Here is a 16,975-nt window from a genome sequence, read left to right on the forward strand (position 1 = left end):
CACATAGGACAAACTACAGGGGGCGGTCAGGGATTGCGAACAAGCAACCGGGGAGGGCAGGAACTGCGGGCATGCTCCGAAATATATTTTTTCTGGAAAACAGCCATATAACAATCTTTAAAGCTGCTTCATGACAACATGTACCTGAAGAAGAACATTCATTGGAGGATCACCAAGGATTATTTAAATAAAAGTTGCAGATAAAACAAAATATGAAAATGGCCTTTGAAATTACATTCAAATGTTAAAGAGATTATAGAGATTGGATTTACCTATACTTTAAATGTTCACTGAAACTGGCATAAAAATACAACGTATGCTACGTATTTTGGGACGGCTATCAGTGTCAGGTCCTTTAGAAGTTATATTGCAAGCCACCACGAGGCTGTTAGTGGATCATAAGCTGGCAAGGCCTGCAGAACTGATCCCCTTGTACTTAATATCTACCATATTACCAGGGGAGTTGCTAGGTCTACAAAAGATCTGGGGCTAGAGCCCATAGCAGCAAAGTAAAGAAAATCATATGCTTGGGCGGGCATACACATGTATATAATATACATGCATGTGTGTATATATATATACACATAAATATTTACAAACAGACGACAGAAGCTGTGGACATGGTACAGGACAGAGGCTGTGGACATGGTACAGGACAGAGGCTGTGGACATGGTACAGGACAGAGGCTGTGGACATGGTACAGGACAGAGGCTGTGGACATGGTACAGATGTCAGAGGCTGTGGAGGGGTCTTACTGGGCCGTGATGAGAGGTGCGCGCCACCGCTGAGACCTCACAAAGCCTTACATTTAAAAATGTCATTGCCTTTCCCCCATTCTGTCCGAAAATGACCGAACGTATATGGGCTTCTCCAAGCGGCGGTGCACGCACAGATCACATTCCAGCCCCCTCTTCATACCATACAGGGTTAATGTTCCTATATGGTATGTGATGAGGCTAAAATTTTAGTGGAGGAAGAGAGCAGTGCAGCTGGCTGGAGCATGAAAACAGGTAGGTGAAAGAGGCTCCCCCTTCCTTCCCTTCCCCGCACACACACTGCAAGATTGGACTTTATTTCAATTTCCTTGGAGTTCGGCTGTATTGTGGAGCCACATCCTTTGCTGTTTCCACAATGTTTCTATGTTAGAAATATACTGCGACTTTTGAGGCTTTAGAGATATATTCTACAGGAACATATATTAAAAATAATGATTTTGTGAAAATGCAAATTACCTGAAAAGTCCCAGTATATAACATTTTCATGAATTTTACAATCACTTTCAGCATACCTGTCCTGCTGAGGTACAGGACACGTTTAGAGCACAGATTCTTACAGTAAGAAAGGTAGAACAATTGTGACGCACAGGTGAAGAATGCAGTTTGACATTCGTTTTGTTATCTTGCCTTGGGGGAAGCTCCGGTGACTGCGTTATGGGTAGCAATGATCGATACTGTGTTGTCCTACTTGCTCTGTCCTCCCCGGGGAGGGAGGCTTGGGTGCTGACAGGAGCACAAGCCTGGTAGAGATCAAGTTTCTCCTTTCTGGACATTTCTCTGCATGCTCACATTCTGCTTCTCCCTTGTCCCGAGGCGTGTCTTATCTGAGTAGTGACAATGTCCAGGCTCCTGGGGTAGCGCTATCCTCCTCCCTCGCTTGCTCAGCCCTGTGACAACTCAGTGTCCAATCTGCGCTAGTTGTCAGCGCTGACACCTCCTCCAGCTAGCTCCTCTCCTGCTCAGGAATTGATGACAAAGTATCAGCTTCTCTGGAGCCAATGAGAGAGGAGGGGTGTGGATTGAAGGCAGAATCCTCCCCCTGCAATTAGAGATACGTCTCTTCTATATACACATAGCCACAGCACCGCTTCACCCAATAAGACACCCGGGGCTATAGCCCCAATAGCCACCCCCTAGCAACGCCACTGCTTACATGTCTCTACTGAGATGTTCGCTATAAAAAAAAAAACAGAGCTTGGCTGGAATTCTTGTTATCGTGTTAACTGTGTGGCTCAACAACATAGAGTTGAGCTTGGGAGGGTACTGGGGGAAGAGGACACATATACTGTAAAAGTATAATTGTACTAAAATTGCAGTCATATTTTAAGAAGAGAAGAATTACAGATTTTCTACTAATTACAACATTTTATACAATAAGGTAAGGATTTTTCCATTAAGAAATTACTTATTTAGATACTTCGGAAAACTGGAAAGAAAATTATTCTAGTCTGGTAAATAACACCAACTTTATCTTCATTATACAGTACATATAGTACTTACCAACAGTTCTTATCTGTTCAGGATATCTGCATATTTGTTCCAAGGAGGCAATGCTTCAGATGCAAATGTGTAAAGCTTAGATAATTGGAGGAGTGATCTTTCCCCAGATTTCCATTAGTGGGTATCACAAAGTACACAAATGTGTCCATCTTAAGTCATTTTGAGAGCTGCTGTTACACAGTTTATTGAAATGAAAAAGAACAGGAAAGGAATGGGGTAAGACATTTAATTTACATAGACTATATGTAACATGTTGATTTAAAAAAATCTTTATCTGGAAGACTACAGGCTCCAAGCATTTTAGATTCAAGGTGAAAGCTCTTCAAATAATCAATATGATACTTGTGACATTCTTAAGGTATTTCAGTTGTACACAATAAAACTATATATTATATACTAATAAATCATGTGATATTGCAATCTTTGAAGTTGGTTGAAATTTCAAATTTGACAGAAATTTAAAAACAAAACAGAGGACATGAATCAAACTCACAAGGGCTTGAAACTGGACAATTTCTGCACTCTACTAGTAATATGAAAGTTTGATAATTATGTACCTTACAAAATAGTAAAAGATATACAGCTGTGCAATATAAATAACCCGCACTTAAGAGATAATATTTTGAAAAAGCAAAAATATGTAGTGTGCATTGTCTGTTTTTTGGGCATTGTGAGTTTACAGATTGCATTGTGTGGGGCAAAACAATCTTTTCATACTGCACAGTAGAGACATACTAACTGGCCTACTCCCTGCAGCATAACCATATTATTATACCTCCCAACAATCTAAATCATCAAATCAGGACATTTTAAGCTCACCTAGATTTACAGTTAAGCTCTTCCTAAATATTTCACCATCTGGATAGAACATTCAAGCCGTGACTTCCCTCTTATACAAAAAACTGACACCCTCATAAAAAAATAGGTATAGTTGGGAGGTAAGTCATTGTAAGGCATGGTACACACGACCGAGTTTCTCGGCAAAAAACAGCAAGAAACTTGCTGGGAGATATTTTTTTGCCGAGGAAACCGGCCGTGTGTACATTTTCATTGAGGAAACTGTCGAGAAACTCGACGAGCCAAAAAGAGAGCATGTTCTCTATTTCCTTGACGGGAATGGAGAAAATTGGCTTGTCGAGTTTCTCGACGGCTTCAAAAGGAACTCGACGAGCAAAGCGATGTGTTTCGTCCATCGAGTTTCTCAGTCGTGTGTACGAGGCTTAATGCTATCACTGCTATATAGAGGAACATTCCCCAAAGGCTAAATTTACTAACTCAAAGGACAAAGTGTAGTAAAATCATAGTAACCAATCAGCAACAGCTCTAATTCAGCAGTTCTCAAGGTTTTACATTAACTACTAAAGTATGATGTTTTCTAAATTAGAAAAAGTATTAGTTATAGTATGTTCAAATATCAAAACGTGAACAGCAGGGGGCTAGAAGACATGTGCCTTTAACTGTACAGGTAACAGTTACTACATACATTACACTGACTATACATTTCAAGTTCTCAACAGTACCTCAATAAATTACCTACATTGCAATGCTTTCCGTTTCTTGCTCCAATATCTCCTACTGAGCTGTTTTTCTAATCTTTACATGGCTGTTTGGTTGTTCCTCCCTCCTGCTTTTTCCTATACCCCCTACTGCTTTCCTCTTATATCCCTCCCCTGCTGCTTTTCTCCTATCTTCCCCGCCCCTGCTTTTCTACTATCCTCGCCTGCAGCCTATTTCATCTATTTTTTTCCTCTACACTTCTGCTGTTTTACTCATATCTCCTTCATTACTGTTCCTTCCCCTGCTTCTTTTCTCTTATCCCCCTCACCGGCCATCCCTTCCCCTGCTGCATTTCCTCTACCCCAATCCCTGACCAACCTACCCCTTCTGCTTTTCTCTTATTTCGTGGCTTCCCTTGCTGCTCTTCTCATATTTCCCCCTTATGCATTTCTCCTATACCGTTGCTTCCCCTGCTACTTTTCTCTTATTGCCCTGGCTGCTTTACCCCTACATCCTTTTTCCCACATTTCCCCTTCTCTTTTTCCTTACTGCTACTCTTCCTTTATTCCTGTTTCAATTAAAGCTGAACTTCAGGAAAACGAAAAGTCCTCCCTTGCAGTGTGTCTGCTCCTGTATTGCAGGGGTTAACTTGCTGTTTATGCCTTGGGGACTGGAAAAAGCTCTTCTGATCTGCGCTAGACTGGTCCTTGCATTGGATGCTGAGGCACAATCCACTGCCACAGCATTGGGGAGCACTGTTTGCTGAGGGAGCAGAGATTCTGGTAAGTAAAAGTGCTCTTACTGTGGCTTAGACATGTGGTTTCCAAACTGCAGCCCGGGGCTGGATGTGTCCCTTTGCTTATCTTTAGATGGCCCTTGGGACACTGTTCTTCCCTCTGATACAAGGCACTATTCACCCTAGGCACACCAACAATGGGGCACCGTTTCTGCCACTGACACCAACAATGGGCTATTATTCCTCACACTGACACCAATGATGAGGCACGATTCCTCCCACTGACACCAACATTGGGACATTATTCCTCTGTCTAATACCCAAGATGGGGCCTTATTTATTCTTACTGATGCCAATACATTTTTTCTCCCACTGGCCAGAGGCTGGCCCCTCTAAAGTCTGAAGGACAGTAAACCAGCCTTTTGTTTAGAACGTTTGGAGACCCCTGCCCTAGACTAATCAAGCAAATAATCCTTGCAGTGCAGGGGCAGCCCCACTTTAAGGGAGGATATTTAGTCCTGGAGTTCTGCTTTTAAACATGTATACATTTTCGACACTTTCTGACACTTTCTAAAAAAAAATTACTACTTGTGTAATCTTGCACCTTCTTGCACACAATTTGTCCAGTTTGGATAAGTGCAATAGAAAAAAATAACATCCAGAGAACCATTTGTTGACACTTAGTACCCACACTGGGCTTGCCTAGTAATAGAGGTAAAAAAAAGGAAAGACATCAGTCAATGCGGAACATCCTAGAACTGTCAGATAAGTCAGCACTTAGCTAGTCAGCACCAGATATGATTGGTTGCTGCGGATGACTACATATTATTGCCATTTGTATTGCCTTACTGATAAATGAGTCTATAAATGTGTTTAAAAAGTTAGTTTAGTGTCAAAAAATAATAATCTTCACATACCAACAGTACTTTACATCTAAAGCTAATACAACTAATTATTTAACTAAATAGATTTTCACCAAATATTCAAAGCACAATGGCTGTTGTTAAAATGAGTTTATTTTTGCTATATGCTGTTATCGGGTGTTAGTATACAGTACATTTGTGTTAGTGATTGAAGAAAAGCCCGTTCTTTGATCTTGGCATGGCTGTGTTTCCCCCCCCCCCCCCCCCAGGTAGAATAGTTTTTCTAAATACAATAGGAATTAATGTCATAAATCACCTGGAATACTAACAATTTGAGTGAAATTATGAAAGTCACAAGTCTGATATTTTAAAAATGTCTTCTACAGTTATATACATCAATGAAACTGATGAATGGTTAAATATTTCAATATAAATGGTCATAAAATGTTTTTCCTGTTTATAATATAATATTATTTAGAAATTACATTCAGATGCTATGGCGGTCAGTTAGTTTCTTACGGCTTACACTCAAGTGATGTCACATACTAAGTTTAACAGAGCTTGACAGAAGTAAAATATATACTTTTGATACACATGCTGATAAAAAGTCTGGTTATACAGGTAAGTAAGAAAAATAAATAAATACGCAAATTAAAAAATAAATAAAGCAAAAACTCATCTTCACAATGAACATGATCATAAGGTCCAAAGGTGGCTTGACAACAGAGTTTAAATTTCACGTAACTATGATATTATAAATTGGTTACATTTCTTTGTGTAGTACAGTTATTCTAGCAATGAGCTTGTGGTTTTGTTTGGAATTAGAATGTTCTTTATGTCAATACAGGTCACTTAACTAACATTGGCACGGCACGGTGGAGTTGGGCTATCCAATATTCAGTTTGGACTTGGCCAACCATCCTTATCGTATATGGATCTACAAACAGATGGGTAACTCATGAGTACAAACACTAACAAATATAACCAAAATAAGCAAGTCCAGCCTTTATTCCTTATAATTTGAAAATTTTGTTGACTTCTGTTAGATTGTGTTTCTTTTGGGTTGAGATGGTTTATTGTTCAAATGGACACATCAAGAACAGGAACCTCTGGGCTTGATCCACTCTGTAATAAAAACTGTTCTCTGGACACCTGTCACTCACCACCAAAATAAAGAATTATTGCCTGGCTTGTTGTAGAGATCTCTCTGTTGTGGTCCTTTGCAAATTTATGGCACAGAAAGATTCTCTACACTCTTGTCGTGACCCGCTTAGGGGTTTGTGCTTTTCTTTTTGAGAAGAGTCTAGAATTTATAGGAGGTTTCATACACTTGTTTCCCTAAGATACATAGTGCCAATGTTGTAGGAAACCTTCCTCATTCTGACAGATGTCAAGGGCTGCTTTGGCTGTTTTTGACCATTGTTCAACTCCAAGAAGTAGCAGATGCCCAAAATCTCCTTTGGAAAGTTGTCTGGAAGCTCCTCACGTGATCGGGGAACGAAGTGAAAAGATTCTTCCCCTTTTAAAAGCCTGCATGGAACACAAAATCCACATGCTGTAAAGTCATAAAATGCACTTTGAGAAAAAAAATATTTATAATGAAAGGTCAGAACATGTTTCAAGTAAATATCAGATTCTCACCTTTTTATGTGGAATTACAAAGGTACTCACCCTCATACAGGTCCTTTCTGTCATCTATTGTTATGGAGCTATTGGCACTATATGGCCAAAACTTTTTTGACACCTGACCATTACAACTACTATATGGCCAAAAGTATGAGGACACCCCTCAAATTTGTTAAGTTCATGTGCTTCCAGGCAGATACATTTTTATTGTAGCACATAAAGATGTTTTAGAAAATGATATGCCACCAACCTTGTGGATATGGCTGGCACCAGCCTCACTTGGCTGTTACTCTTTCCAGTCCTTCTGACTGACTCTCTGCACCAGTCCTGCCCGATGATAAAAAAAAACACACACTTGGATACTCCCCATGGCAGGGTTGGATGAAAACTTGGTACACCGCTGTCTTCAAGAGAGTATTGCTGCAACTGGCAGGCTTTCCCCTCATCTGTCCCTGCACCATGCTGATCTACTCACTGTCTTTCCTTGCCCTTCAACTGCCTCCAGTAGTGTGATCCTTCCAGGCCAACCTCCTGAGCTCCAGCCCGAGGTAAAACCCCCCTGGTGGGGGCCCCTCAAGGGCCACCAACAGCCTCTCCTGAGCGCTGCTTCTCCATCTTCCAACCAACACTCCAGCTGGCGTGGCCCATGTCTATTTATGGGTTTTCCAGTCCCCTGCCAGGCCCATTCCTGGGGATTGGCTGAGGGTCCATAAACATTCAAGGCAGCCCCTCCTAGCCCCCCTCCACTATGTTCTAGATTATTCTTAAACATTCTAGAAAAGGGGGGTGGAGGGCACCAGAGAGCTACCAAGATGAGTCATCCAGCCCTGAACTCTTGTAACCCTAACCCAATTACAGACTCACCATGTGAAATGAGTCAGAGTATAATTTCAGTAACAAACAAATGGCCACTGCCCCACCTATAACTGGCCTTCACAGCAAGGAGCGTATGGAAGGGCAACCAGTATAATTTACCTACTCTCACTACTAGTAGCACACACTAGAGGGTGTTAACATTAAAGCAGCTGGTAACACCGAGTTCACTACTATACTGCATGATCACGAATAAAGTGGTTGTAAAGGCAGAAGGTTTTTTATCTTAATGCATTCTCTGCATTAAGATAAAAAGGCTTCTGTGTGCAGCAGACCCCTCAGCCCTCCTAATACTTACCTGAGACCATTTCTATTCAGCGGCACCATTGGCTCTCGCTGCTGTCAATCAACGTCAGTTAGCCAATCAGGAAAGAGAGGGGGTGGGGCCAAATCGCAGCTCCGTGTCTAAATGGACACACGGAGCTGCAGCTCAGCTCGAGTGCCCCCATAGCAAGCTGCTTGCTGTGGGGGCACTCGACAGGAAGGAGGGGCTAGGAGCAGCAAAGAGGGACTCAAGAAGAGGAGGATCTGGGCTGCTCTGTGCAAATCCATTTCACAGGGCAGATGACTATAACATGTTTTTTTTTTTAACCACTTAAGCCCCGGACCATTTTGTTGCTAAATGCCCAGGCCAGGTTTTGCGATTCGGCACTGCGTTGCTTTAACAGACAATTGCGCGGTCGTGCGACGTGGCTCCCAAACAAAATTGGCATCCTTTTTTCCCCACAAATAGAGCTTTCTTTTGCGCTATAAACAAAAATAGAGCGACAATTTTGAAAAAAATTCAATATTTTTTACTTTTTGCTATAATAAATATCCCCCAAAAACATATATACATTTTTTTCCTCAGTTTAGGCCGATGCGTATTCTTCTACCTATTTTTGGTAAAAAAAATCGCAATAAGCGTTTATCGATTGGTTTGCGCAAAATTTATAGCGTTTACAAAATAGGGGATAGTTTTATTGCATTTTTATCAATTATTTTTTTTTTACTACTAATGGCGGCGATCAGCGATTTTTTTCGTGACTGAGACATTATGGCGGACACTTCGGACAATTTTGACACATTTTTGGGACCAAAAAATTGCATTGTTTATTGTGAAAATGACAGTTGCAGTTTGGGAGTTAACCACAGGGGGCGCTGTAGGAGTTAGGGTTCACCTAGTGTGTGTTTACAACTGTAGGGGGGTGTGGCTGTAGGACTGACGTCATCGATCGAGTCTCCCTATAAAAGGGATCACTCGATCGATGCAGCCGCCACAGTGAAGCACGGGGAAACCGTGTTTACATATGGCTCTCCCCGTTCTTCAGCTCCGGGGAGCGATCGCGATGGAGCAGCTATAAACGAATAGCCGCGCCGTCGTCCCGGATCGCTCCCCGCGGGAATCCGTCCGCCGAATGTAGCGGGGGGGTCCCGATCGGACCCCCGACCCGCGGAAAGGCGGGGACGTACATGTACGCCCATCTGCCTGTACGTGCTATTCTGTGGACGTACATATACATGCGACGGTCGGCAAGTGGTTAAACAAGACTTTACAATCACTGCTTGGTTTGGTGTTAAATGGTCCTACCTTTAGATGGGAAAATAATGAAGATGATCCTTGTTATGTACCCTGTGAAAATAGTGTTGTCTGATAAGGTATAAGCATGGCATCAAGCAAAGCTGGAATTGACCATGATAACACCACTTGGAATATTGCTAGCATGCTAGCATGATGCAATCATAGATAGGGAAAATTCTAAAGTGGTGGAACGCGGACCTGTCTGGGATGGAGCTAAGATGGTCTCATTTTAAACTAGGCTTTGGTGGTTTCTTTTTAAAAAAATGTAAACCTAGATTATTTGTGGTTTATCCAAAATGGCAGTTCCTCCGAGGTAAAGTTTTGAAACCGGAAGCAATGCTTCCAAATAAAAAAAAGAAGAAAAAAAAAGTTAAACTTGGGTGAAAAAGACAATTAGATTTCCCCACTACATTCTTCCAGTAACAAATGTCAAACAAAATCCAGAATTCAGCAGTTTATAATCATACTGGGTATATTTATTAAAAGAAATTAAGCTGTTGCAAGGAGAGTTTCACATCACAAGGGAATTTTCCCCAGAGCTTAGTAAACAAAACAAGGTAAAGTTCTTCTTACCTCTAGGCCCGTCGGAACCCGACAGGCAAAGCAGGCATTTGCCTGGGGCCCCCGAGCTGGCCAGGGGCCCCAGCAACGAGGGCCCTTGCCGCACCGCTGCGTCCTCCTGCAGTCCGGTCGGCCGTGTACCATAACCGCGCGGTACAGGAGAATCAGGTTCCTGTTCCCGGCCGGACTAACAGGAAGTGTTCCTCTCAGTCCGGCCCCGGGAACAGCAAACTGAAACTCCTGTACCGCACGGTTATGGTACACGGCCGACCGGACTGCAGGAGGACGCAGCGATGCGGCAAGGGCCCTCCCCGCTGGGGCCCCTGTGCGGACACCAACATATGCCGGCGTGTGCGTGTGAGGCGGGGCGGAGGATAGAGGTAAGACAAACCCCCCCCCCCCCCCGCTTCTCAACTCGAAATGTCTTTTTTTTTTTTTTTTGCTTGGGGCCCCCAAATGTCTTCGAATGGCCCTGCTTACCTCCATCATCCAATCATATGCAAGCTAAACATTGTTTTTTTTTTATTTTGCTTGCATTTTAGGTATTCTTTGTAAAAAGTGAAAATCCACCACATTTTCTAGGGGGGGTTCCCTTTGCAAAATGCAACCTCCCTTGCAAAGTGAACAGCCTATTTGCCTTTATTAAATCAACGGCAATATGTACTGTGATATTTTTGTGCTGTTTGAGAACAGTGGAGTGTGTAAGAAATGCATCAAGCATTCTAGTCTACCGTTTACTGTTGATAGAAATTGATTGGTTTTTGCTGAGCACTTAATCTCATCAATCAAGTCCTGTAGAACCAAAAGATGATGTAGAGACAAGTTCATTGGAAATGTCGAGAACTGGAGAACATGTTCACATCAGTAGGATGTAGGTGATATTTGTCCTGAAGTGCGTATGGCATGAAAATCTTGAACTGAAATCCAGCTGAGCTGAGCATTTTTATTGCTATAATATATTACTTTAAATTAGGATTAATGCTTTGCTTGCTTCTTAATTTGATCATTCATTGTTTATCTATTAAATCTTCTCATCATCAGACATTAAACATCATAGATGATTTTAATCACACTCATTAAAGCTTTTAACCTTCTAAGTGTAATCCTTGAACAATTAAGAACCCAATTTACAGAAAAAGACAGATTTTTTTTTAAATCTTAGCACAGTTGTAATGCTAAATATAACACACTAATCATGCTTGCCTACTTTTATTGCAATGGGGGTGTGAACTAGGCTTCATTCACATGGCTTTAAAAATAGTGGGCCAGATTCACAGAAAACTCCGGCGGCGTAACGTATCGTGTTTACGTTACACCGTCGCAAGTTTTCAGCGCAAGTGCCTGATTCACCAAGCACTTGCGTGTAAACTTACGGCAGTGTATCGTAAAGACGTCCGGCGCAAGCCCGCCTAATTCAAATGGGGTGTGTACCATTTAAATTAGGCGCGCTCCCACGCCGGACGTACTGCGCATGCTCCAATTTGAAATTCCTGCCGTGCTTTGCGCGAAGTGACGTAATTTTTTTGAACGGCGACGTGCGTAACGTACTTTCGTATTCCCGGACGTCTTACGCCAAAAAAAAAAATTTGAAATTTGACCCGGGAACGACGGCCATACTTTAACATGGCTCATCTAAAGTTAAGCCATGTTAAAGCAGGCTTAACTTTGCGACGGGAAAAAATTACTAGCGACGACGTAACGAATGCGAAAACTGTCGTGGATCGCCGTAGAAGCTCATTTGCATACCCTACGCAGGAAAACAACGCGAACTCCACCCAGCGGCGGCCGAAGTATTGCAGCCTAAGATCCGAAGGCGTACGAAGCCGTACGCCTGTTGAATCTTAGGGCTATCTATGCATAACTGATTCTATGAATCAGTCGCATAGATACACTCAGAGATACGACGGCGTATCAGGAGATACGCCGTTGTATCTCTTCTGTGAATCTGGCCCAGTGTTTTTTAATTTCGGATCTAAATGCAGCAGCATTGTTTTCAATTGAGCAATTCACATAGATGAGATCCATAACACAGAATCTAAAAATCGGCATCTAAGAGCATGTGCTTTACTCACTTAGGCATATAAACACATGTATACGTGTTAGGCCTCATGCATACAGGACGTTTATTTAACCTCATCCGATAGAAACACCTTTGGGATGAATTAGGGGTGAGCCAGGCCTTCTCGTCCAACATCAATGCCTGACCTCACAAATTTGCTTCTGGAAGAATGGTCAAACATTCCCATAGACACACTCCTAAACCTTGTGGACAGCCTTCTCAGAGTTGAAGCTGTTACAGTATAGCTGCAAATGGTGGGCCAACACAATATTGAACCCTACCGACTAAGACTGGGATGCCATTAACCGGAAGGATTTGCCCCCTTAATGAAAAGGTCATTTTTTGCAAAACACGGCACTGCGTTGCTTTAACTAACAATTGCGACATTGTACCCAAACAAAATTTAAGTCCTTTTTTCCCCCCACAAATATAGCTTTCTTTTGGTGGTATTTGATCACCTCTGCAAGTTTTTTTTTTTGCACTATAAACAAAAAAAAGTGCGACAATTTTGAAAATATATATATTTTTTTTACTTTTTGCTCTAATAAATATCCCAAAAAAACAAAAACAAATTTCTTCATCCGTTTAGGCCAGTATATATTCTTCTATATATTTTTGGTAAAATCGCAATAAGCGTATATTGAATGGTTTGCACAAAAGTTATAGTGATCAGCGATTTTTATCGGGACTGCGACATTGAGAAAGCCGGGCGTGACGTCATAACATCGCACCTGGCCTCCGACGATCATAGAGACTCTGGCGACCATCTGGTCCGCTGGAAATCTCTATGGTCAAGAACCTAGGCTGGCAGATCCTGTCACCGACTCACCGATCGTACAGGTGAGTCGGTAAAAGCACTGGAGGGCGGTGGGAGGGGGTGGGGCATCACCTTTCACCGCCCGTAAGAACGATCAAGCAGTGGAACAGCTGCTATGATCATTTCTATGGTGTGCAGAATCGCCTTCAGAAAACCAGTTTATACCAGTAGACACAGTATATAGGATGCCTCTTCTATGTGTTAGCCCTTTTATCAAATTGAATCAAAATCTTTCAGTGGGTATGATGTTTTTTGTTTTTTGCCCTCTATCTAGGACTCCCCAAATACCAAATCACTCGTCTGCAAGTCGTTCAAAATACGGCCGCTCGACTAGTGACTGGGAAAAAAACATGGGAATCAATCTCACCTTCACTGAGATCCCTTCATTGGTTGCCAGTAAAAGACAGAATCACTTTCAAGGCACTTTGTCTAATACATAAGTGTATTCAAGGCAACGCCCCCCAATATCTATGCAAAAAAATAAAAGCCCATAACCCCAATCGCATTCTGCGATCCACCAATCAAAACCTACTCCAGATACCCAAGGCCAGATACAAGTCCAAAGGAGATCGAAGATTTGCAGTCCAGGGACCTCGCCTGTGGAATGCGCTACCAACCACCATCCGACTGGAGTCGGACCACTTGGCCTTCAGGAGAAAGATTACAACTCATCTCTTCTGAGGTCAAGGGGTTCCTTACCCATGAAATGGATACAGCGCCCAGAGGCGATTCAGTTCGCATGTGTTGCGCTTTACAAGTCTCTCTCTCTCTCTCTCTACTACCCATTGTTGCAATGTGTTTTAATTATTTATTTATTTTTTAAACCTGCAAGGCAATGTGAAACTTACCACCATTTTCCTCTTACTTAAGATCAGGAGTTAAATCCTTCATTTTACTTGAGCCACTTTTACTCATTCCCAGTTTTTACAGTGATCAGCTATATTTAGCTTTACTTGGATTTAAACCCCTGCTCGAGTCACAAGAGCGGTTAGATCCTCTAGAGTGGGTAATTCAATTATCCCATATCTCCAAACCTGAGCTAACCTCTGGAGGAATGCCTGTTATCTCTCCATGTATATGCCTCTACCCTTAAGCTAAACCGAGAGATGGACCCTTCTTCATTCCACTACGGATATATGGACACTCTATCTCTTCTATAATCCTGTTAGTAATAACTTGCTTCAGTGCTAAACTGGAGGTCAAATATAGTACACTTGGGATTAAGCTAAATTATTTTTATATTAAAAGCAAAAACTATTACATGTATCTATATGAACACACTGAAAATATCTACTTTAAACTAGGACTGTTACTGATTAAAATGTTCGTGTTTGATTAATCGGTTTTTTTTTCCGATTAATTATAACGCACATTCAGATTCAACTACTTTTAGCTGATCTCCTTGCATTGCAGCTCTGCATTAGTCAGTGGTAAATGTGGTATACACTATATGCCAGTGGTTCCCAACCTTTTTGGCACCGGGGACCGGCTGCGTGGAAGAAAATTTTGCCAAGGCCCGGTTGGGGGGAGGTTGGGGATGGCATGCGGGGGGTAAGCGATTTTTCGCGGTAATTTGTCATCGCATTATTTCTATTACATTGTAGTGATAAATGAAAATAGTTAAACCCACCATAATGCAGAATCAGTTGCAGCCTACCCCCCACATTACATTTCCAACCTCCACTTTAATATCTTCAGCCCCCCTCACATGACAGTTCTTGGTCACCCCAATTTAACTTCTTCAGGCCCCCCCACATTACAGTCCTCAGTCCCCCCCCACACTCCAGGTCTGCCACCTACAGTCATGTCACTTGTCACCTGTAGCTTGCCACCACAGCCTGTCACCTGCAGCCATGTCACCTGCAGCTTGCCACCACAGCCTGTCACCTGCAGCCATGTCACTTGCCACCTACAGCCTGCCACCTGCAGCCATGTCACTTGCCACCTACAGCCTGCCACCACAGCCTGTCACCTGCAGCCATGTCACTTGTCACCTGCAGCCTGCCACCATGTCACTTGCCACCACAGCCTGTCACCTGCAGCCATGTCACTTGCCACCTACAGCCTGCCACCACAGCCTGTCACCTGCAGCCATGTCACTTGCCACCTACAGCCTGCCACCACAGTCTGTCACCTGCAGCCATGTCACTTGCCACTTACAGCCTGTCACCTACAGTCATGTCACTTGCCACCCACAGCCTGCCACCTGCAGCCATGTCACTTTCCACCATGTCACTTGCCACCATGTCACTTGCCACCTGCAGCCATGTCACTTGCCACCTGCAGCCATGTCACTTGCCACCATGTCACTTGCCACCATGTCACCATGTCACTTGCCACCACAGCCTGTCACCCACAGCCTGCCACCTGCAGCCATGTCACTTGCCACCCATGTTCCCCTGTGTAACCTTCCCCTCAGTAACTTCACTTGTCACCTTTATCAGTGTCCATATGTGTGTCTTATTTCTTTACCTTTCACACCCTCTGGTGTACGGTCTCTCAGTGAGTCGGGCCATGGGTGGGAGGAGGATGAGTCGGGCACTCGGTCAGCAGCCGTTGATGCGATCCAGCAGGTACACAGAACAGACACCAGACGACCATGTCCCTGCTGCTGTCACACCCTCTCCATGCCGCCTTGTGTGCCAGAGAAGGAAGTGGTTGGAGAGGAGACACTTGAGAGAGATCACAGTCACAAACAGGTGATTGGCTGCTAAGATGAAGGACAGTCCTATAAGCCAATCGCCTGTTTGATAACCTCGGGCAGCTCCGCCCTCCACCCAGAATTGTTCCGCCTCCCGCTGTCGGCTCTGTGAGGATTACAGTGCGACGGCAGGAGGAAGAAAAGTCTCATGCCGCCTGCTCGCACCCGCGGCCCGGCTGCAGAAGGACTGCGGCCCGGTAGTGGGCCGCGGACCGGGGGTTGACGACCACTGCTATATACATTCACCCGACACTAGTTAGTTTCCACAATCCATGACTTAACTTCACAGTTAACACAAATACGTGTTAAATTCAAACTGTAGCACTGACGTAAGTAATTTTTTCTTATTAAACTTTAAGAAAACCTTAGAAAGTTAGTTTAACTTTAATTATAAAACGTATCTAGTATATTGACTGTCAGTCACTTTATAGTAGGCAAGTACAGACATACCCGAGTGTTTACATTTTCTGGAAGCAGACATGATCGCATTTTATAGACAATATACCCTGAAGAACTGAACAGTCTTCCACATGGAACAGATGTTGCCGATACACAAAGAATTGTCTGCACAAAACTGCTTAGGACAGGAAAACGATGGTTATTTTTGCCCCCTTCCCCTGATGGAGCCTGATGCATCCTCCTGCTCCACAGATGCTAAGGTACCACAATCCTATGGGTGCAGTTAATCTTTAATTTTCCCAGCCCTACTTTAAACTATCAGCAGCAGGATTGTACTCTGTGCTGGTCTAGTAATTCTACACTGGCTTACCTCACTGTCTTCAGAGCTGTTTAAACACACTGTTTGATTACTTCTGCCGTACTTCCCGGACAGACTTTAGGTCATGACACAGGAAGGAGTTGAGCAGCTGATCTCATTAGCGCACACCCTGCATCATCTACCCTCAGCTGGTCAACTCCTTCCTGTGTCATGACCTAAAGTCTCTCCAGGAAGTAAGGCAGATGTAATCGAACACTGTGTTTAAACAACTATGAAGAGAGTGAGGTCAGTCTGTGTAGAATTAATGGAAAGCTCTTTTATTTTTACAAAATAAGTACATTAATGCTTTCTTGGAACATAGGGGAGCTGAAATTTAAAGAAAGGAAAAAAAAGGTTAACTTAGCCTTTAAAGCGTAACTCAACTTCCAAAAGGGAGTTAGCTCTGCATTTACACCCCCTTTCTCCTCCCCAAGCAGAATTGCAGGGACATGTTTTTTTATAAATGTTTAGCCTCGCTTCCTATCACCATTTTCGTCTAGGCCGGAATAATGTGCAGTTGGTCCTGGAGCCTCCTGGGATACTTACATCACATCTCCCATGAGGCTGTAGAGCACAGAGCATCCAGGTGGCAGGTCTGGTATGTCATTGGAGCTGACTGCCTGCACTCAGAAGAGGCAGCAGTTTAA

The 16,975-nt window shown here is 43.1% G+C and overlaps 1 protein-coding gene across 1 annotated transcript in view; it reads right to left on the reverse strand.

Annotated features, from left to right (window-relative positions):
* Window positions 1-5,818: 5,818 nt before the first annotated feature.
* The window catches only part of GUCY1A2 (guanylate cyclase 1 soluble subunit alpha 2), a 293,950-nt gene continuing 282,793 nt past the window's right edge, over window positions 5,819-16,975 (reverse strand). The window contains exon 8 of the mRNA XM_040340243.1: window positions 5,819-6,903. Coding sequence (XP_040196177.1) covers window positions 6,696-6,903 — 208 coding nt within the window. The 3' untranslated portion in view covers window positions 5,819-6,695. The remainder of the gene's footprint in view (window positions 6,904-16,975) is intronic.

This window comes from Rana temporaria, chromosome 2 (assembly GCF_905171775.1).
Source record: "Rana temporaria chromosome 2, aRanTem1.1, whole genome shotgun sequence".
Classification (NCBI taxonomy): domain Eukaryota; kingdom Metazoa; phylum Chordata; class Amphibia; order Anura; family Ranidae; genus Rana; species Rana temporaria.